This window comes from Schistocerca serialis, chromosome 6, assembly GCF_023864345.2.
Source record: "Schistocerca serialis cubense isolate TAMUIC-IGC-003099 chromosome 6, iqSchSeri2.2, whole genome shotgun sequence".
Lineage (NCBI taxonomy): Eukaryota > Metazoa > Arthropoda > Insecta > Orthoptera > Acrididae > Schistocerca > Schistocerca serialis.
Window position 1 is genome coordinate 567,928,455 of NC_064643.1, and position 24,018 is coordinate 567,952,472.

The window sequence follows — 24,018 nt, forward strand, 5'->3', positions numbered from 1 at the left end:
AATTGTTCAGATGTACCACAAATCGGGCTACCTGTATCAATCAAACAGTTCCCTTCCCACTGGTCAATCTTAATCTTAATGTAACGACATCCAAAATCTGAATTGTCGTCTCTGTTATTAGACACTTCATGTAAAAGATCACTTTAAATTTCATCAACTGGTACATCTACACTATTCTTACAAGGTTTTATCACCTTTACTGGTATCATAGCATTACTTTAGTCACACATGTTGTCCAGTAAAAATTGAATACACTGAATGGGTTCCATTGCACAACTAACCGTACTTATTACAGGAGGAACACAAAATATATTACTGTCAAAATTACATTTCCTCCTTAGATCTTCTTTCACTTTATTCCACCAATTTGGATACAAATTTCGACTAACCACAGCTAACATATTGCAGAATGCACCTTTATGTAGGTTATCATCAATTTGGTCCCAAACAAATTTCAAAAAACTTTCACCTTTATTCTCTAGGCTTACAGATACCTCACCTTCACTGTTTGGATCATTACTCTGCATGACATTAATGAAAAACTGCTTTGACTGGATTGGTGTGCCATGGCTCTCACTTACGTCTTCACATACATCACTTACCTTACCTGTATTCAGAAATAACTCTGAAACTTCATTATTCTTAAACTCCACAAAAACTTGATACTCATCATCATCATCATCATCAGTATACTCTTCTAAAGTTATCTCATCAACAACAAGATTAACAACACAAGTTTCATCTCTATTAAAGTCACACACCTCACCTACCACCCCCCCCCCCCTTCCCCCCCCCATGAACCATGGACCTTGCCGTTGGTGGGGAGGCTTGCATGCCTCAGCGATACAGATAGCCGTACCGTAGGTGCAACCACAATGGAGGGGTATCTGTTGAGAGGCCAGACAAACGTGTGGTTCCTGAAGAGGGGCAGCAGCCTTTTCAGTAGTTGCAAGGGCAACAGTCTGGATGATTGACTGATCTGGCCTTGTAACAATAACCAAAACGGCCTTGCTGTGCTGGTACTGCGAACGGCTGAAAGCAAGGGGAAACTACAGCCGTAATTTTTCCCGAGGGCATGCAGCTTTACTGTATGGTTACATGATGATGGCATCCTCCTGGGTAAAATATTCCGGAGGTAAAATAGTCCCCCATTCGGATCTCCGGGCGGGGACTACTCAAGAGGATGTCGTTATCAGGAGAAAGAAAACTGGCGTTCTACGGATCGGAGCATGGAATGTTAGATCCCTTAATCGGGCAGGTAGGTTAGAAAATTTAAAAAGGGAAATGGATAGGTTGAAGTTAGATATAGTGGGAATTAGTGAAGTTCGGTGGCAGGAGGAACAAGACTTCTGGTCAGGTGACTACAGGGTTATAAACACAAAATCAAATAGGGGTAATGCAGGAGTAGGTTTAATAATGAATAGGAAAATAGGAATGCGGGTAAGCTACTACAAACAGCATAGTGAACGCATTATTGTGGCCAAGATAGATACGAAGCCCACGCCTACTACAGTAGTACAAGTTTATATGCCAACTAGCTCTGCAGATGACGAAGAAATTGAAGAAATATATGATGAAATAAAAGAAATTATTCAGATTGTGAAGGGAGACGAAAATTTAATAGTGATGGGTGACTGGAATTCGAGTGTAGGAAAAGGGAGAGAAGGAAACATAGTAGGTGAATATGGATTGGGGGACAGAAATGAAAGCGGAAGCTGCCTGGTCGAATTTTGCACAGAGCACAACATAATCATAACTAACACTTGGTTTAAGAATCATGAAAGAAGGTTGTATACATGGAAGAACCCTAGAGATACTAAAAGGTATCAGATAGATTATATAATGGTAAGACAGAGATTTAGGAACCAGGTTTTAAATTGTAAGACATTTCCAGGGGCAGATGTGGACTCTGACCACAATCTATTGGTTATGACCTGTAGATTAAAACTGAAGAAACTGCAAAAAGGTGGGAATTTAAGGAGATGGGACCTGGATAAACTAAAAGAACCAGAGGTTGTACAGAGATTCAGGGAGAGCATAAGGGAGCAATTGACAGGAATGGGGGAAATAAATACAGTAGAAGAAGAATGGGTAGCTTTGAGGGATGAAGTAGGTAAAAAGACGAGGGCTAGTAGAAATCCTTGGGTAACAGAAGAAATATTGAATTTAATTGATGAAAGGAGAAAATATAAAAATGCAGTAAGTGAAACAGGCAAAAAGGAATACAAACGTCTCAAAAATGAGATCGACAGGAAGTGCAAAATGGCTAAGCAGGGATGGCTAGAGGACAAATGTAAGGATGTAGAGGCCTATCTCACTAGGGGTAAGATAGATACGGCCTACAGGAAAATTAAAGAGACCTTTGGAGATAAGAGAACGACTTGTATGAATATCAAGAGCTCAGATGGAAACCCAGTTCTAAGCAAAGAAGGGAAAGCAGAAAGGTGGAAGGAGTATATAGAGGGTCTATACAAGGGCGATGTACTTGAGGACAATATTATGGAAATGGAAGAGGATGTAGATGAAGATGAAATGGGAGATATGATACTGCGTGAAGAGTTTGACAGAGCACTGAAAGACCTGAGTCGAAACAAGGCCCCCGGAGTAGACAATATTCCATTGGAACTACTGACGGCCGTGGGAGAGCCAGTCCTGACAAAACTCTACCATCTGGTGAGCAAGATGTATGAAACAGGCGAAATACCCTCAGACTTCAAGAAGAATATAATAATTCCAATCCCAAAGAAAGCAGGTGTTGACAGATGTGAAAATTACCGAACTATCAGCTTAATAAGTCACAGCTGCAAAATACTAACATGAATTCTTTACAGACGAATGGAAAAACTAGTAGAAGCCAACCTCGGGGAAGATCAGTTTGGATTCCGTAGAAACACTGGAACACGTGAGGCAATACTGACCTTACGACTTATCTTAGAAGAAAGATTAAGGAAAGGCAAACCTACGTTTCTAGCATTTGTAGACTTAGAGAAAGCTTTTGACAATGTTGACTGGAATACTCTCTTTAAAATTCTAAAGGTGGCAGGGGTAAAATACAGGGAGCGAAAGGCTATTTACAATTTGTACAGAAACCAGAAGGCAGTTATAAGAGTCGAGGGACATGAAAGGGAAGCAGTGGTTGGGAAGGGAGTAAGACAGGGTTGTAGCCTCTCCCCGATGTTGTTCAATCTGTATATTGAGCAAGCAGTAAAGGAAACAAAAGAAAATTTCGGAGTAGGTATTAAAATTCATGGAGAAGAAATAAAAACTTTGAGGTTCGCCGATGACATTGTAATTCTGTCAGAGACAGCAAAGGACTTGGAAGAGCAGTTGAATGGAATGGACAGTGTCTTGAAAGGAGGATATAAGATGAACATCAACAAAAGCAAAACGAGGATAATGGAATGTAGTCTAATTAAGTCGGGTGATGCTGAGGGAATTAGATTAGGAAATGAGGCACTTAAAGTAGTAAAGGAGTTTTGCTATTTGGGGAGCAAAATAACTGATGATGGTCGAAGTAGAGAGGATATAAAATGTAGGCTGGCAATGGCAAGGAAAGCGTTTCTGAAGAAGAGAAATTTGTTAACATCGAGTATAGATTTAAGTGTCAGGAAGTCATTTCTGAAAGTATTCGTATGGAGTGTAGCCATGTATGGAAGTGAAACATGGGCGATAAATAGTTTGGACAAGAAGAGAATAGAAGCTTTCGAAAAGTGGTGCTACAGAAGAATGCTGAAGATTAGATGGGTAGATCACATAACTAATGAGGAAGTATTGAATAGGATTGGGGAGAAGAGAAGTTTGTGGCACAACTTGACCAGAAGAAGGGATCGGTTGGTAGGACATGTTCTGAGGCATCAAGGGATCACCAATTTAGTATTGGAGGGCAGCGTGGAGGGTAAAAATCGTAGAGGGAGACCAAGAGATGAATACACTAAGCAGATTCAGAAGGATGTAGGTTGCAGTAGGTACTGGGAGATGAAAATGCTTGCACAGGATAGAGTAGCATGGAGAGCTGCATCAAACCAGTCTCAGGACTGAAGACCACAACAACAACAACAACCTCACCTACATTCATTGCAATAAGCTACTAGTCTCAGACTTACCAACGTCAGTCATTTCACAGCTCTCATTCACATTTACATAAAAAAATGCCTCCTAATTTGGATCCAATATAGTCATAATCTGTTTTACATATATCAGTAACATTGTTTTCTGACCAAGGGAAGAAATCATTAGTACATATTAAATCAAAATTCTCATTACTCTCACATTCTGGTTTGTGATTAGCATTTACATTGCTATAAGTAACATAGTATTCCAAAACTCTTGATCAAAACATAAATGAGAAATCTGATGTTCCTTCTGTCTAGCTTCAGATACCTGTGCCACATTATTAATGCTGTTATTATTGTCTAATTGTGAGTGTAAATTGGAGCTCATGCACTTGTTGTGTTTCCTTGCCCCAAAACTGTGTATCTTCTTCGAGGCAGACTGCCTTTTCCTGAATAGTCACCTCTATGATTGTCTCTCTTATTAAATTGCTCATGGTTATCACCATAACTCCTATTCTGCTGATGTTCAAAGTTTCTGTCTGTATTACAGTTTTGACCATGATAGAAATTACCATTATCTCTGTTTCTGTGGTTGTTACCTCTGTGATCTCTATCATTTCGACTGTTATGGTACATGATTCTTTCTACTGCCCTATCCAACCTGTCAACATATTGTAACAGTTGTTCAAGGCAATTGTCAGGTCTGTGTACTAAATCCCACTGCAACGTCTCTGGTATTCTCATTTTGAGTACTTCAATCAAAGTCATTTTGTCAAATGGCCTGTCAAGGTGTGCTAATTTCTTAAGCTGGTTCTTACAAAACTCTTACAGTATACTGTTCCTATTCCTGTAATTGGGACCATTCAAAATTCACTTTTAATTCTCCCTTGCTCAGCTTCTGATCAAAATTTATTTAAAAAACTTTTTTTGATACTTTGGTATGTCTCCCACTGACCTAAATGTAGATTTACCAAAGGCAGAGCTTCACCTTCAAGACATCTTTTAACAAATTTAATCTTTTAGTCATCAAGCTTGCCCAACACAGAACTATCTCTACAGTGGTTTAGCAAATCCACTGGATGTAAATTGTCTGATGGAAAACTTTTGATTGGAATGTTGGACCACACAATACCATTGTTTGAGTACAGATTGTTGTGAATGCAATTTTCCTGAACTACTGAAATTTTTTGATTTAGAACATTTACATTAGTTAGCATGCTGTTTTCAACATTTAATATTTTTGACCTAAACTACTGAAGTTCTGTTCCATTCTTTCTACTACAGCTTTCTGTTCAACTCTGATGTCATCAACATTTTTTGCTTGTTGTGCAGATTAGTCCATGAACTCATTTTCCAAAACAGTAAATTTATTTTCTAATACATCAACTTTTTCATTCACACTTTTTAATCCATCTGACAACACATTTTTTAGTTCCAAAACCAGATTATTTAGTTGGTCTATTTGGTATTGTACAATGTCCATTTTATCATTATTTTCAGATTGTATTTACATTAACTGATCATTGACTGCTCTAAATTTGCTGTTGTTATCTGTTTTTATTTCTGTTAACTGATAGCTAATTGCACTAAATTTGCTATTGTTATCTGTTTTTATTTATATTAACTGATCATTAACTGCACCCAATTTGGCCAAAATCAACTGCATAATATTGGTTTTCACTGTTTCTTTGCTGTCCACACTTTCATTTGGTTCAAATGTTTCTAGGCTGGGTCCTGCAGCTTTCACATCTACATCACTACCCTCATCTCTATTCATTTTCCTAGCAATCGTACGAGTCCACCAAAAAAGAAAATCAATTTCACAAATGATTTGTACCTACCTTTTCTGATGTCCTTCATGTAGTTATAAAGTCCTCTTTCAATTCATCCGGTCTGTCAATGTTGATATTATCTCGTCACTGTTGATACAACTTTGTTGGGCAGTCCACTGGTCTTCTTTCATCAGGTAATTGAAGTTAATTTACATAAAAATTGCAAATGCTCACATAATTGTTCTTTCTTCTTCTGCAACAGACAATACTTTGTTATCAGTCAACAGATCACAGCTGACTCCCACACTTGTAATCTTACCCTCCCACGCATCACCATTAATTTTCCCTCAATCTCCTCACTATTTTCAGAAACTTTGAGAGGTGTAAGATATACAAAAGAAAAATTTTTATTTATCTTCATTATCTCATTGTTATTGGCTCCAAGTCTTGCATCTAGGGTTCATTCTTGAGGCTGTAATTTTGATATGTGGCGGGTTGTTATTGAACTGAATAACTCATGAAGATCTGCTTGTTGCTGAGAATTTCTTTTTATTTTATCCCATTTTCTATATCACACTGACTACAATTCCACTTCAGAACATGAATTCACATTGTTGTCGCCAAAATTAGAAATATACATGCCTTTCCACCAGAGGCACATCCACTATTACTTACATTCTGCAGTACTCACAATATTCCAAAGAGTCTACAAAGCAAATGAGTTTACAAACTTTCACATCAAAAGAAGAATCTTTACTAATTTATATCATTATTTTATAATTGAGTCCAGAAATAAATTTAATAATTAGCATTAGATTGTACAATTAATAACACAAATTTTAAATATACCAGAAGTTTCACAATTTCAATTATTTTTAAAAGAAGAGTAATTTTAACTGTACATACAGAGTGTAACAAATTAATTTCTTTTTACATATTTTATCCTGAAACATAACACATCACATACAAAACCATATGAAGTTCATTCAGTTAAACAACTGAGATAATTTTAACCTATACAAGAATTGACAGTACACATGGCATCGCTAATTTCTATAAAAGAAGAAATAATGTTAGAGGAGGGTGACCCATTACACTATGCAACTAAATATATGAAACTGTTATTTTGATTTTCTTGTTTACAATAAATACTTTACGAGATTTTCTTCATTATTGTGTTACCAGTAAAATGTGTCCTGATTTTAGTTACAAATAAAATCAGATATTTAATATTGAATTAATGTTTGCCATTCTGTACTTTTCCTGTCCATTCATGTATGATGCCTTTATTTCTATTCACATTCAAATTTGATATTGCAGTTCCTTTAAGAGATAAACATTTAATAGGTGTTTTACAATTAAAAATGTAAGAAATGTAACTGTGAAAATATTCTTTGCAGGATTGTTTACAATTATTACATTCCCATTCTTGTTTGCAATAATGTTTGGAGATTCTGGACATGGACTCATTCTGTTTGCTTTTGGATTGTATATGATTCTCACTGAAAAGCAGCACTTGAAAAAGAAAATTACAAATGAGGTATGTTCCAGTCACAAAAATCATACTTTTATTGCATTGTCAGTATACTGATGACTGTTGAGAGACACTTCCAGAATTAAATTATGCCTGTAGCTAATTGAAATACTCATAATCAGAGGGGACAGCAAAATTCTTTTTGATTGTCTTTGCATAATGTTTTGAATAACTTTTGTTATGTTGTTAAAAGACATTGGTATGAAAAGATCGCCCCCATATCAGGGTACTACTGATGAATGTGAATCTGAGGACTGAAATATAGTCACCTTTGGCCGCAAGTGTTAATTACTGCAAAATCAGATTTTTGATGTGGGTGATGTGATTTTGAGTTATGGTATGTATTAAGCAGTGCAGTCTTATCTTCAAATAACATAGCAATGAGTTATCTTTTATATATAAGTTAGTGATTGCAATACAAAATGTAGTAAACTGAGAACTAAGAACAAGGGTGCACTAGCTCCAGTATGCTGAGTATCACCTTTCCTTTTCATAAAATTGTTACATTCCATCATGGTTTTTCCATTGTTTTATTCTCAAATACAGTAAGCACTGGGCTACTTACTTCAAGTCCAGTAGAAGAAAAACTGTTAATTTGCTGGAAATCCAACTTAGTCTTCAAGAGAGTATTATCCTTTCCAAAATAGTCGTTTAGCAGATTGATTCATAAAATTCAGAACATATGTGAGAAATTGATACAGGTTAGTAATTTAGAAACAGATGCCCTGATTGCGTGTTTTACTGTTTGACAATACTGCATGCTGCTTTCACTTGTTAGGAGCAACTTCTGTGTGCTGCTCAAAAGAAAGTTTCTCTAGGCAGATGTGTTTTACAGTAAATATTATGAGTACTGTTATTCAAGTGAATTCCTCACTCACAATAACTGTTATCCATCCCATACACGAGCACCTCATTACTAATGTGAAACAAATCATCAGAACACCATTTCAGCTTTTTCTGTTTGTATTTACTCCAAGTCTCACCTTATACCACTATCTAGAAACACATTAATACACTGCTCTTTCTGTTCTGTTATGACTATTGATTATAGCAGAATGTGAAGAAACAATGGTTCATTATCTGTGAAAAATTCGTCAGCAAGTTTGATTTCATTGAGATTTGTTTGAAAAATTAACATTATTTTTATCTGAGCCAACATTTTTCTTTGTGCGTCATTAACTTGCACAATAAAAATTAAATTATTTAAAGACATTTGAAAAAAGGGGAAATAGTGAATTATGAACCTGACTCATTGTTATGAAATATTCAATAACCCTTGAAGGGGCTATAGTTGATCAAATGTGATATTATAACTCATTGCTAACTAACTGAATAGCATTATTCTTCAGGGATTAGATTAGATTACATTCTGAGGAGATCTTTGTGGATGTGAGAGTAGTAACTAGGTGGAACTTCCCAAAAATATATATCAAAATAAATTTCTCTGTGACATTATACAGAAGTTAAACTATTGGAACAAATTTCGCATATTTCCCACTTGGATGTAAATAATGCTGGTCAACATTTTTGGAACTGCTGCTATGTGATGTTAAATTATGTTTTCAAACAGGTAGTAGCTAGTATTAAGGTTGTGCCTTGAAATCCTGCTTATCTCTATTTAGCAGAGGTTTGGGGGCATGGTTTCCATAGACTACAGTTCTTATGGGCATCATGAAGGCTCCGGTGTTTCAGCTTAAGGGTGTCCTACCAACTTGCATGCAATTTTCATGTTCCACTGCATACACAAAAGGAGAATGAACAGAGCTGGTGAAACTTCACTATTGAATCCTGGTCTCTGTATATCTCTGTTATGCTTTGATGCGTCTTTAATCGACATTTAGTGTTATTGTTTTGATAGTATTTTAGACAGTTTTTTTGTTTCTGCCTTCAGCTATTCTATCCATCACTGGAATAAGTTTGCAAATGTCTCACCAGAGTGCACTAGAATATGGTAACACACCCCCTTGTGAGAGTTTCATGAATCATTAGAGAAAAAGTGTGTGAAATATACCACTTGTACAAAATGTGTCATGCTACTTTAGTTTCCTTACTTGCTGACTAAGGCTAATTTGCATTATCAGCAAGTGCCTTTTTGCAATTGTCTTATGCATGAGTTTAGTGAGTTTTATTTTCTTGCGAATAACAGCAGCATACCATGAGTTCGAAAACAACACAGTGTGAATTCAGTGTGCAATTTATCAGGTAAAATTTTGGAACATGCCTTAAAACTAACACTCTGTTCAAACAGGCCTTGGAAGGCCCAACAGTACCGAACGGCCCCCATGTCATCCTCCGCCCACAGGCATCACTGGATGTGGATATGGAAGGGCATGCGGTCAGCACACTGCTGTACTGGTTATATGTCAGTTTAAGAGACCAGAGCTGCTACTTCTCAATCAAGTAGCTCCTCAGTTTGCATCAGAAGGGCTGAGTGCACTCCGCTTGCCAACAGCACATGGCAGACCGGATGGTCACCCATCCAAGTGCTAGCCCAGCCCGACAGAGCTTAACTTCGGTGATCTGACGGGAACTGGTGTTACCACTGCGGCAAGGCTGTTGGCTTTGTAACATGCAGTTAGGATGAAACTGAAGGAACTTGGTGCGCCCAGAGCTGATGTAAATATGAATCAAGAACAAAAACAATGTAAATTCAGGGGCAATGGTATACATACAGTTTTAAAAGGGCATTGCACAATGCAGTTGAGTGGTTGTGTGTGCTATATCAACTAAAAGACATATTTTTGTAATACACAAGTGTAAATATGACAAACACAATCTGTACATTTCCATGGCAGTTGCTTTTGTCAGCCAATCACAGCACAAGATCCATGATGTCATTGAAACATCACTGCATCATCATGCGAACTCACAAACACTGCGGTTTGAGTACACAAAACAGTAAATGTTTGAGGTTCAGAAATGAACATGAAAAACTTTAAGCATGCAATGAAGCTAACATACACCACATTAAAGATCTCTCTAAAACATGTCTTTTAATACGATTTGTTGTGGTAAACTGTCAGGAAATGTGATGTTTGGGGATAAATAAGCTGCCTATAGATTTTACCTTGGAGTTGGCAGTTGATGTTATTTAGTAGAAAACTTGGTTGTGGTGACAGATTGACCTGTAGCATAGCATCATATCTAGGCAAGTTCTGATTGATAAATGTTGCAGCCTTCCATAGTATGGAGACCAAGAGCCACGCCTGGTAGTAACAATCTTGTTAATAACACATACAGTGCTTCAACTGGTTCTGTTTGAAAATTTACCATTGGAGGAACTGGCCATGTATAAGTCTTTCAGACTCCCATTAAACTCAACTATATTTGTAGCTTATCTTTTTATGGCTGTTGGCAAGTTATTCAAAATGTGTGTTCCTGAACAGTGAACCTATTAATGAACTACAGCAAGAGTCATTGAGTCTTTAAGTAGATTTTTCTTTTTCCTAGTACTGATTTTGTGACCTGAACTTTTTGTTGGATACAGATATATATAATTTACTACAGATTTCATTACAAAATATTTATACTGAGGAACAGTAGTCTGTATACACAGTAACTTGAACTAGCTTCTACAGGATATCTGTGGAATCACACTGCAAATAATGTGCATTATGTGCTTTTCAACAATGAAAACATTTGTTTGACTTTAAGATTTACCCCAAAATATGATACCTATTGAAAGAAAGTAAGCAAAGTATGCCACCTTTTTTATTTTTATGTCACCTGTGTCTGATAACATTTTCACTTCAAATCAGGATTTACTTAAATGTTTTGATGGTTCTGTGGTATGCCTCAGGTAAATTTATCATCAAGTTGTAATCCCAGAAATTTAACCCTGTCAGCGTCTTCTATCTGCATTTTTTCATACTTTATGTATATGCTCAGTGAAAAACCTTTGTGTTCAGAAATACAGTCATTGAGTCTTTTTAAAGTTTAATGACAGTAAGTTGACTGTAATGTAAGGAAAAGATATATTGCTACTCACCATAAAGATGACATGTTAAGTCACAGACAGGCACAAATAAAAGACACTTACACATTAGCTTTTGGCCACAGCCTTATTCAGAAAAAGAAAGTGAAACACACATGGTCATTTGTGCATGAGGTGAGGTTGCTTGTGTGAATGAATGTGTGTGTGCATATGTGTGTGTGTGTGTGTGTGTGTGTGTGTGTGTATGTGTGTGTGTGTGTGTGTGTGTTTCTCATCTTTTTCTGATTAGGGGTGTGGCTGAAAGCTAAACTGTTAGTGTCTTTTACTTGTGCCTGTTTGCAACTTAACGTGTCATTTCTATCATAAGTAGCAACCTATCTTTTCCTTACATTGTTGATATTCCAATTTGGAATTTCCCTTTTTCGATTTTATTTAAGTTGACTAAAAAGCATTTATTAATGTTCATGAAAATCTCATGACCCTGCATTTCTAAAATTATGCTTGATTTGCTATTTATTTCAATACTTGTATCATCTGAAAACAAAACAAACTCTGCTCTGACAGTGATGTTTACTAGACACCATTAATGTACACAAGACAAAGCAATGATCAAGTGAGATGGTGCAATAATTAGCGCACTGAGCTTGTATTCAGGAGGATGACAGTACAAACCCATGTCCGGCCATCCTGATTTAGGTTTTCCATGATTTCCCCAAATCGCTTCAGGCAAATGCCAGGATGGTACCTTTGAAGGGCATGACAGTTTCCTTCCTCATCCATATCAAATCCAAAGAGATCGATGACCTTGCTGTTTGGTCCCCTCCCCCAAATCACCCAGCCTCACTACTCCATCATGGGCCCTTGCGGAGTACCACACAGAATTGATTCCCATTCTGATGATGACTGATAACTTAATTTGTTAGTCTCTCTACTTACATCATTTTTTACCTGCTTGTGAGATGTGACATGAACCATTTTGCAGTATTGCCTGTGACACCATGATATTATAATTTACTTAAAATGATGTTGTGGTTCACGGAGCCAACTTCCTTTGAAAAATCACAGGAGATATTTGTAGCTTTTAGTTTATTATCCAATGAAAAAATAAAATGAAATGATAGTATGACATGGCTAGCAGGGAGGCCCCATCTGGGGAAGTTCAGTCACTGTGTTGCAAGTCTTATTGCGTGTGATGCCACATAGGGTGACTTGAGCATTGATGATGATGAGAGGATGACAACAGTGCCGTGCACAGTGGTTCCCACACTCTCAATCCATCCCATCCACAATTCGCTACGTCACTCAGTGTTGGCTTCACAGCTGTCAGAGATGGAAGTGTTAATCACTGCTGCGCTCCCGCCAAGTGTGAGGTTCAAGCAGTAATCCGGTTTCTCACATCTCGGTTCACCTCTACCAAAGAAATTCAAACAAACACAGTCGGCAGGAAGGGTCATGGTGACTGTGTTTTGAGATCGGAAGGTGGTACTCCTCATTGATTTTATGCAACCTGGGATGACAAACTCAGACAGATACTGTGAAGCATTGACCAAACTCCGGCGAGCAATCCAGAATAGGCGGAGAGAATGACTGAAGGGGTGAGTAGTGCTTCTTCATGACAATGCTTGACCCCACATCACTCGTCAAACGCAGGAGCTTCTGAAGAAATTTGGGTGGACTGTTATGCCCCACCCACCCATACAGTCCGGACTTAGTCCCTAGCGATTATCACCTCTTCCCCAAGCTAAAGGAACACTTAGGTGGCAAACACTTCAAGAGCGATGATGAAGTCTGAGCAGAGGTCAAACGCTTGCTCAACAGGTTGGCGGGAGACTTTTTAGACTTAGGAATACAAAAGCTGCAGCACCGTCTTCAAGAGTGTGTCAGAAAAAATGGAGACTATGTTGAAAAATAGACAAAAGTGTAAACTTTTCAACAATATATAAATTAATAACAATAAACAATGTTTTCTATTTGTAAAAAATATGGGAACATTACTTTTGGTGCAACCCTCATATAAAGTACTTATTAAAGAGATTTACCACACTACATCCATCTGTAACCAATGAATCATCTGTTTGTAGAACTATCTGCTCCTATTCCGTTTTAGTTGTACCAGACTTATCTCTTACTATGTCCCATACTGTTTTTATTTTGTTGGATGATGTTGCTTCATTCTTCTCATAGTGAATTTTCTTAGCTGCATGATTACATAATATTCTGCAGTACTCCTTGTAATAAGCTGAACAATTAACATTGAAGCTGTCCCTGGCTGACAGATACAGTTCCTTTTTGTCCTACAAGATACCTTTATTCCTTGACTAATCAATGATTTTGTAGCAGAGTTCTCTTTAATCTGAATTACTTTTAGAAGGAACATTTTTCAAACAAGGTAATGACTTTGTTAATGAATGTGTTGTATTTTTCATTCATATCATAAGCACTGTGAATGTCTCTTCTGTTCATATCTTTGAGCAGTTTCATAAAATGATAATTTTTTGGTAGATTAACTACTCTCTTATACTCACATTTAGTAGACTTCTCAGTATTTAAAATGTTTGGTAACATTTTCAGGAAGCAGCAGTCTTGTAATCTATATAAAATCAGTGAAAAAACAGTCTACATTGCAATGGAACTTTATTAAAATGACCGGTTTTGGCTTATCCGTAGGCCATCTTCAGACGGCACTATCAGCTGAAATTGAAGATGCATGCAACAGCCAGTTGACCTCACTTGCTGAAACTTCTAGAGCAGGTGGAAGATGAAACTTTGTTTGCACCATTTGTAGATGTGATATTTGAAACTTGCATGTCTACCTTTTGTTTCTTCAAAGGAATTACTTCACCTTCACTACTACTCTTGCTCAAGGAATGAGCAATTCCGAACAGTGATTCATCAGATAAACTTGATTCCTCCAACCATTTTCAGATTCTCTCCTCTTGAGAATCCATTTTTCACCTAACATCCACAAAATCTTACTGGAAACAAGCACAACACAATGCCACATATGTAAACAAAATGTCAGTGCCAACAAGGAACATGTACTGATGCTGCATCGTAAACAGGTAACAATTGCCTGTCATCTATTGCTGCCACTACAAAACCAACATCACAATACTTGTACTATTGGCCAGAATAATGTGATGCCCATTTGCTTTCAATGCAGGTGTGATCATGTATGCACCACAGGCAAATACTCACGAAACCTTGTATGATCAAATGTGACGCACATGGCAAAAACGGAAAAACTGATGTTCATCAAATATGATGCACATGGCGATGAAAGTGCTAGGCCCTGAACTGCTGCAAGAGACTCAGAAATTCTGCAGGGATCCATGTGACAACTTCATTAAACTTTTTTTTTTTTAGAAGAGTGAATGTAAGAAAGTCAAGTTTAATTTATAGAAGTTTCAGTGTAAATGTGAAGAATTCACTATTAGAAAGAAGTAAGAAAGGATAATACTAGGTACTTTATTGAGAAAACAATGTTCCCTTCATTTGTAAGTCATTCTCCCTAACAGACCATGCAATCTACTATAGGCTAACCTTAAGTTCAAGTTGTTCACTGTGCCCCTCGGAGGCTCAGCATTCATTTCCTGAGTGTGGGCTTGTCGCCTCCAGGTTTCATGAGCTGGGGACTAGTAAGTGCTGCCAGCCCTCTGTCACCATAAGCTTTGGGCAGGCTTCAGCGACCACTGTGCGGTGCAGCAGTGGAATGTTGTGTATTTTGGAGAACGGGGGTTTTGGCTTCACTGCCTGGACTGTGAGGAAGGTACGCATCCCTATAAAAAACCCTCAACCTCAAGGTGTGCTACTTGCTGATGAGGTGAATGGCTGTTGAGGTAAAACAATCTCTAGCGGGCAACCTCTAGGGCACCTGCCACCTCCCAGTTGCATAAGGCTTGCCCAAGCATGCAGGGCTCTGCCTGTATTGATGTTTGTTTCCCTAGTGCCTTAAGGGATCCCTATGGAATGGTCCCATCAGACTACTACTCGTGACAGGCTGGGTGTACCATCAGGCAGTACTTACACCCACTCATTAAAGATAGCTTGGTTGGTCAGTTCTCCCAAAAAGAAGTCTCAGAATTATACTAAGAGGGTATTAGTGAGCCATAACACTTTCTTTGTAATCAATCAAACTGGGGGAACTTTTGAGAAGGCCTCCTCTTTGTATATTCACAAGGAATTTGAAGGTATTGCTGGGCCTCAAAAAAGTGGAACTGCTAATTCAAACCAAATATCCAAGCTCCTGGGATGCAAGGCCTTAGGTGACTACCTAGTCGAGGCTGAGTTGCATAACACCCTTAACTTTAGTGCTTACCTGTTCCTATATGATAGAGGTGGACCCCACAGAGCTACATGAAGAATGGAAAAATGTGGGCATCATGGAAGTGCAGAACTATATGAAGAGAGTGAATGGCAAATTGGAAAAATCAGCAACATAACATTCAGTCGTTCAGTGCTGCAGAATTATGTGAACATATCCTTGCAGGCTGTACCTATCTTCAGGTTTGCCCATTTGTTCCTAACCCAGTCTGATGCTACAAATGTCAAAGATTTGGCCATACCACTATGGTATGTAATGGGAGGGCTACATGTTGCAATAGTGGAGGCTCAGCTCACGAATCAGGCAATTCTTGTACACTTCCTCCATAATGTGTAAACTGCTCTGGGGATCACCCAGTGTGGAGCAGAAAGTGTGAGGTTTACAGCGAGGAAAAGAAAATTCAGCGAGTTGTAAGTCAAAGGCGCATAGCCTACGGTAAAGCTAAAAAAGCTTTCAAAGCTATGCAACCTCCTGGTTTTGCTACTTCTTTCACATCAGCCCTTAAGATGCTAATCGCTGAGGGTGATGCCTCCACACAAACTCAGATCACAGACTGAAGTATGAACACATGTCATTGTCAATGTACCTGTACTAAGGCATCCCTGCAACCCAAACAACTACCTCCTCCCATTAATAAAGAAAAACATCATTCAAAAAGTAGTTCCGAGTCCAAGAAAGTGGTAGTTAAACCTTCGGATCGGCAAGCTCTTTCCCTCTCTAAGGGGACTATGCTTTTGGGGTTACGGACTTCCAGTCAAAGGACATGGGGAGCTGGGAACAGTCTAACGTTCTCCCTGACATCCCTGGTAAATCACCACCTCAAAGGGAGACAGACAAGAACAACCTTTGTTAAATAATGGCTTCCGCAGGGACTTCTGTGTTGCAGTGGAATTTAAATGATTATCACTCACATTTGAAAGTATTACAGCTCCTGGTCTAGGAGAAACCATTCTGCATCTGCATACAAGAAATACATCTTAAAGTCACCGACACACCTGCATTATGGGGTCACCACCCATGCAGGAAGGATGATACTACTGGAGACAGGGCTAAAGGTGGAGTGGCTGTTTTCATTGATAACAGATGCCACTTCTCTCCTGTCCCTCTTACCCTGACCATGCAAACAATTGCTATGAAAGTCCTCATACCTTTTATGTCACAGTGTTTTCTTAGTACCTTCCACCTAATGACGCTTAGGATGTAGACACACTGGCAGAACTCTTCCAGGCACTCCCGTGCCCATTTCTACTTGTGGAGGACTTCAATGCACACAATGTGCTGTATGGCTCAACTATCACTTGCTCCAGGGGTCAGATGATCAAGCTACTTGTCCATTCTGAGAATATCTGTCTTTTGAATGACACACTTTTCCACAGCTACAGAGCCTTCTTCAGCCATTGACTTTTGTTTTTGTACCACGGCTATCGCTGACTCAGTTCAGTGAGAAGTGGTTACAGATTTACAATCTAGTGTCCACTTCCCAGTGTGGATCCATCTGCTGACTAGGACTGTGGCTGACAGGAGACCACGCAGGTGGATGATACAAAGGGCAAATTGGTTGCAGTACAGTCAACAGGCTATTTTTAAGCAAAAGGACTGTGCACAGGAGACGGTGGCCCATATCACTTGTGAGATCCAACAAATTTCTGGCAAGGGCAGTACGTGTCCCCTTATGGCCTTGTCAAGTAATGGGGTCTTGGTGGACATGCCAGAAGACATGACACAGGTTTTAGTTGAACACTTCTTTTTCACTCACTAAGTCATCCAGCCAACTCCTACTTTTCAGGTGTTCTGTAGGACTGTGGGGATGAGGAAGCTCAGTTTCTTCTTGCATAATGAGGAAGTCTACAATATTCCATTCTCCATGTGGGAACTGGAATCAGCTTTGTCTACAGCCAGAGACACTGCTCCAGGACCTGATGAGATCCATTATTCCATGCTTCATTATCTGGGCCCTGAAGCAAAAGGACAGCTCCTCTCTTGTTTCAATCAGATCTGGTCTGGTTTGATGGGCAGTACCCCATGGCTTGGGAGGAGGCTGGAAACCTGAGCCAGGACAACTGGTTTTCAGTTCTCACAAGTGAAGACTACATGTGTTGCTTTTAACTGTGCTCTTCAAAGTTTTACCCAACCATTGCTCACAATGGGGGATAATATTTTACGTTTTCAAGAAACTGTGCACTTTCTGGGTTTATTATTTGACTCGAAATTAACTTGGCTCCCATACCTGAAAGACCTATGAACAAAGGCCTTCCAGTCATTGAATATTTTGAAATGACTTAGTGGAAAAACATAGGGAGCTGACAGGTCCTGCCTCCTGCAGTTTTATAGGACATTTGCTTGATCACATTTAGATTATGGCAGCACAGTATATTGGTCAGTCCGTACTTCCTACCTGAAAATTTTAGATGCTGTCAACCATGAAGGCATTCGGAGACTTTCAGACCAGCCCAGTTCCAAGTGTGTGTGTAGAGGTCGATGAACCACCACTCTGGATTCGGCAAAAATCTCAGTGTCATCTCAGTCATAGGGATTTAGTTCAGTGGTCCAACCCATCTTTGAATGGCTGTTCAGGAGCTGGCCTCATGTGACCAAGTCATTTGGGATATATGCTACAGACTGTCTCAGGGATCTGGATCTATCAGGCATCAAAACACATAGCCAGCGATGGAACACATTGCCGCCTTGGCATTTTAAGAGTCCCAAAGTGATTTTAAGCTTGACACAGTACAAGAAAACTTGTACTCCAGATTATGTTTTTATAACTTTGTTCTTGTCCATTTTAAATACATACCACAGTTTGATAATTGTTTATATAGATGGATCCCAGCAAGAGAATGTCCTTGGTTGTTCTGCTGTTTTACCTGATAGGGTTTTTAAAGTGCTCCTTCCAGAACAATTTACAAATTATGATGCGGATTTATATGGCATTCTGATGCACTGGAGAGGGTTCACAAAAATCACTGTACAAAGTTTATTGTCTCTTCTGATTTGCTTAGTGCACTGCAAGCACTTCACCAAATGTGTCTAGTAGACCAGCTGATTCAACTCATCCATGACTCCTTACAGTGGCTCCAACATTGTGGCTAGGAGGTGATCATTTGCTGGGTATCTGGCCACATCAGGATACAGGGAAATGACATGACCAACAAAGCTGTCAACGTAGCATGTCAGGATGGTGCTGTCCATCACCATCCCATCCCATTGCACGCTATCATCTCATTTTCTGACAGATGCATCAAGCATCAACGGGAGACTGAATGGTTGCAGGTGACAGAAAACAAACAGTGGTCACTCAAATCGAACACAAAGGCATGGCAGACTTCATGTCAGCCCCACTCCTGGAAGGAGGTTCTGCTTACCAGACTGCGCATTGGACTTAGCCCTTTAACACATGGCTTCCTCCTCCAGTGGGAGGATCCACCACTCTGTGAAGTTAGTGGCGGGCCACTTTCAGTTCAGCATATTTTGGCAATTTGTGTCCTATATAATGATATTAGGGCAGCCCTCAATCTCGATGGAGATCTGCCCACCATCCTCACAGATACTGATTCCAGTGTTACAAGGGTGGTGAAATTTTGTGAACTGTCTTCCTCATCCCTAAATTGCTGGGGAAGGGAGGCAGACTTAAATACATTATAAACAGCTCCACGTGTGGGGACAGCCTATGTCCCCACCCATGAGATTAGCATGCTGACTTTTCGTCAGGGCACTGATGACCACAATATCAAGTGTCCCTCACCTCAGATCATCACATCACATTGCTCACTGTGCACATATTATTATATTCAAATTACATATAGTGTAGTAAAACATCTTTTGTCAAAAGTATTATTTTATAGCAATAATAGAAATTGGATGAAGTTTAGAGCCAAGGCAATCACTTCTCAGTGTAGTGCAGTGTCATGTGGTGTTGCAATTGCATGTTTATATCACAGCATCAAATATTTCCACATCAGCCAGCAGAGGTGCTCTTTTGCAATGGCATTGTGCTTATTCTTTGGATGATAAAGTTTGAGAATTGTTCTTGTACAAGAGTGTCATGTTTTGTATGCCAGGCACCTTGATTACAACATGCATGGTAATTGATTGGAAAGTTTCTTATTTATGACTAATCAGGCACTGGTTACCCTAATGCAATTTGAGCACACAATAACACTGGAAGTACAAGACATTTATGCTAGGCATGGAGGGTTAGGTCATCGGAAAGCAATTCGGTGGAGCTCCATGATTTGCAGCAGTCGGGGAGACCATCCATGCTTGTTACACCTGACATGTTGCTGTGAGCTGATGTTTGGGGCATGAAAGGGTGCCAGTCATGGAAGACACTCTGAAGACAATGATGAGGTGATTCACATAGCAAGCATTGGCTCTGGCCACCAGAACAAGGACTGGTACTGACAGGGCATACACGCCCTTGTTTCACACTGGAGGAAGGCCATTGAATGGGATGGAGATTATGTGGAAAAATAGGGTGTGTAGATAAAACACCATGTAATTCACTCTATGTTCAATAAAGAATTGTTGAAGGAAAAAAATTCCGGTGCCTTTCTTTCTGGGCAACTGTCATAACATGATGGAATAATTAAATGAGCCTGTACCTCAGTCTCTCAGCTCACTGTATCCTTACCATCCTTCTACATCTGCATCTTCATTCATACTCTGGAAACCACTACGGGGTGCATGGCAGAGGGTATGTCTCATTGTACCAGTTATTAGGGTTTCTTCCTTTTCCATTCTGTATGGAGCACAGGAAGAGCAATTGTTTGAATACCTCTGTGCATGCAGTAACTATTCTAATCTTATCCTAATGATCCCTAAGTGAGCTATATGCAGGGGGTTGTGATATATTCCTTGAGTCATCATTTAAAGCCAGTTTTTGAAACTTTGTTAATAGACTGTCTTTGGATAGCTTATGTTTATCTCCCATAAGTCCAGTCTCCCATAAGTCCAACCCCTCATCCAAGTTGTGGGAGATGGGCAACGGCACAAAGTAGGGGCCTGCCTATAGGGGCGATGTACAGCGGGGACTTCGTGTGCCCCAGGACCGCTACGGTAGCTGGGAAGGCCCTATGGGAACCCTGAAACGTGACGGCTAATGGGGCTCTGGTGAAGCTGCGATAGGCCTAGCAAGCCAGTAGTGGATAAATCAACTGCTTTTAAAAAGGGAACATGCCTCGGATCACGGAACGGATTTCAAGGAAACCGACCAAGCAATGGAAAAGGATTACGAGATGGTTTACGACTGGGCACCTTAAACATAAGGACTCTAACTGGGAAGTTAGAAGAAATTGTAGAAATGATGGAAAGGAGGAAATAGGACATCTTGGGACTTGCTGAGACTAGGTGGAGAGGAGTTGGTGAAAAACCACTAATTAAAGGATGTAAACTGTACTGGATAGGGAATGAGAGGGGAAGAAATGGATTGGCAATAGTGGTCAGAGAGGGTCTGCAGGAGGAGGTGGAAGGTATCAATGATCGAATGATAAAAGCCAGAGTACGAGTGAAAGGAAAAAGCATTGAAATCATCCAAGCATATGCCCCACAGGTGGGGTGTACAAAAAAGGAGAAGGAGGAATTTGAAGATGACATGCAAAAGCAGCTAAATGGAGGTAATCAGATTATAATAGGGGACCTCAATGCACATGTTGGCACAGACAGGAAAGGATTCGAGCAGATAATGGGACCAGAGGGCTGGGGGAACCGAAATAGAGAAGGAAAATTGTTGCTGGAATTCTGCAAGAGGAATGGGCTGGCGATCGCAAATTCCTGGTACAAGAAGAGAAGTAGCCACAAAATAACTTGGTACAGTGGAGACTGGTCCCAAACTTCAGTAGTAGACTATGTACTAGTGGATAGGCAGATGATGAGCAGCCTCACAGATGTTAAGGTCATTCCATCTGGGGCCTTAGACAGTGACCATCAGCTGTTGGTAGCCACCCTGAGAGAGAAAAAAGATAGGAGGGCAACAGATATGCAGGAGAAAAGGTTGAAGACATGGATGCTGAAAGAGGATGAACGGAGGACCCAGTACCAGACACTGATCAGGAAGAAGCTGCCAAAGGAAGATCAGAGAACAGTGGAAGAAGAATGGGGAGATTTTAAGAGGGCTCTAGTTGAGGCAGCTGAGACTGTGTGTGGAAGAACTAGCACAAAGAGGAGAAGTAAGGAAATCCCATGGTGGAACAACATATGTAAAGAGGCAGTACTTCGAAAGAACAAAGCCTTCAGAGAATTGTTCCAGACCCGAACAGAGGAAGCTAGGGTAAAATATAAGGAAAGCAAGAAAGCGGCACAGACCATAGTAAGGGCGGAGAAGAAGAAGTGGATGGAAAAATGGACAAGAATGTTAGAAGAGGACAGTGAAGGGAACAAAAAAGTACTTTACACCATGGTAAGAAATAAGAGGAATGACAGAAGCGAGTGCCTGAGGATCATGGATAATAATGGAAGAGTTGTGGAGGAAATGCATGAGCTCAAAAAGATTTGGAAGGAGTACTTTGAAGATCTGTTGAATGCCACCAAGCGGGTAACAAACAGCGATGGAGAGCCTAAGGCAGCAGACGATTATAATAGTGGGGAAATTGATGTTCTAACTTGGAATGAAGTGGAAGAAGCCATAAAGAGGATGAAGGGGGGCAAGGCACCAGGTTGGGACGAAGTAACAGTGGATATGATACGAGCAGCAGGAGAAGTAGGAACCCAGTGGCTATACAGAGTGCTGAGGGTGGTGTGGAAGGAGAACAGAATTCCTGAGGATTGGAAGAAAGGAATTATAGTCCCGATCTTCAAGAAAGGGGATAAAAGGAGATGTGAGAACTACAGAGGAATCACCCTGCTATGCCACTGTGGAAAAATCTATGAAAAGATCCTGGAGAAGAGAATAAGAAGCAGTATTGAAAGTAGACTGCAAGAGGAGCAGTATGGTTTCAGACCGGGAAGATCAACAATGGACCTCATATTTGCGGTAAGGCAACTGCAGGAAAGGCACTACGAGTACGGGAAGGACTTAATCATGGCCTTTTTAGATATTGAGAAGGCGTATGACAGTATCTGTAGGGACAAGCTCTGGGATGTGCTGAACGCAAAAGGGATAGATGAAGAGATAACACGAAAAGTCAGAAAAATGTACGAGGGTAGTGAGAGTTGTCTGAAAGTGGGGAGGGAACGTACTGCATGGTTCAAGCTGGAAAATGGGCTGCGACAGGGAAGTGCACTTTCACCTTTATTGTTTATTATTGTTATGGATGAAATCCTACAGCAAGTATCAGATGCAATTGGAGATCATAAAATGAAAGCAGCGCTTTTGCCGATGACCTGATGTTATGGGGAAATTGCGAGAAGGAGGTGCAAGAGCAGTTAGATGTATGGGAGGCAATGGCAGCACAATATGGAATGCATTTCTCTGCAAAGAAAAGTGAAATAATTGTCACAACAAGGAAGAAGAATAGGCCAAATGTGGATATAACTTGTGGAGGGGAAAAACTACAAGTGGTAGAGAACTTCAAGTACCTGGGAAGCATGATTGAAAGTAAGGGGGAAAATGCAATGGAAATAAATGAAAGGTGCAGAAAAGCAGGGCAGTTCTACAAATGCATTAGGGGGCTTATTTGGAGCAAGGAGGTGCCACAGAAATCCAAGGGAATTATATACCGAACCTACTTTGTCCCCATATTGGCATACGGAAGTGAGACATGGGTAATGCACAAAAGCGACAAAAGTAGAATACAGGCTAGTGAAATGAAGTTCCAGAGGAGCAGGTTGAGTGTAACAAGACGAGACAGATTGTGAAATGTGTATGTGAGGGAAAGACTAAAGGAGGAACCAGTACAGGACAGGATAGAAAAATCAAGACTGCAGTGGTATGGACACATGAAGAGAATGGATGAGGGAAGAATTCCAAAGAGGATGTTTGATCTGCAACTGGAGTGGAAGAGGCCCAGAGGAAGACCAAGAGATAGATGGGTGAAGGGAGTGAAGGAATGTGTGACGAGAAGAGGAGAGAACTGGACGAAGGTGGAAGAGGGGAAATGGTGGAAAGACAGAACACGATGGAGAGGCTTGTGTTCCCGACAGACCCAGCCAGTGGCTGGAAACTGTCCAAAATGATGATGTTTATCTTCAAGAGTCTTCCAGTTCTGTTTCTTCAGTATCTCTTTGGCACTCTGCCATGGATCAAACAAATCTGTGACCATTCATGCTGCCCCTCTCTGCATATGTTCAATATCCCCTGTTAATCCTATTTGGTATGGCTCCCACACACTTGAGCAATATTCTAGAACCAGTTGCACTAGTGATTTGTAAGAATCTCCTATGTAGACTGGTTGCACTTTCCCAGCAATCTACCAATAAACTGAAGTCTGCCACTTGCTTTACTCCCAATTGAGGCTAAGTGATCATTC

The 24,018-nt window shown here is 39.9% G+C and overlaps 1 protein-coding gene and 1 pseudogene across 1 annotated transcript in view; one reads left to right on the top strand and one right to left on the bottom strand.

The window, feature by feature from the left end:
- The window catches only part of LOC126483942 (V-type proton ATPase 116 kDa subunit a 1-like), a 195,985-nt gene that overhangs the window by 85,366 nt on the left and 86,601 nt on the right, over positions 1–24,018 (top strand). Inside the window, exon 8 of the mRNA XM_050107230.1 lies at positions 7,225–7,364. Within this exon, the coding sequence (XP_049963187.1) occupies positions 7,225–7,364 (140 nt within the window). The remainder of the gene's footprint in view (positions 1–7,224; positions 7,365–24,018) is intronic.
- On the bottom strand, positions 9,802–9,919 carry LOC126485328 (5S ribosomal RNA; annotated as a pseudogene).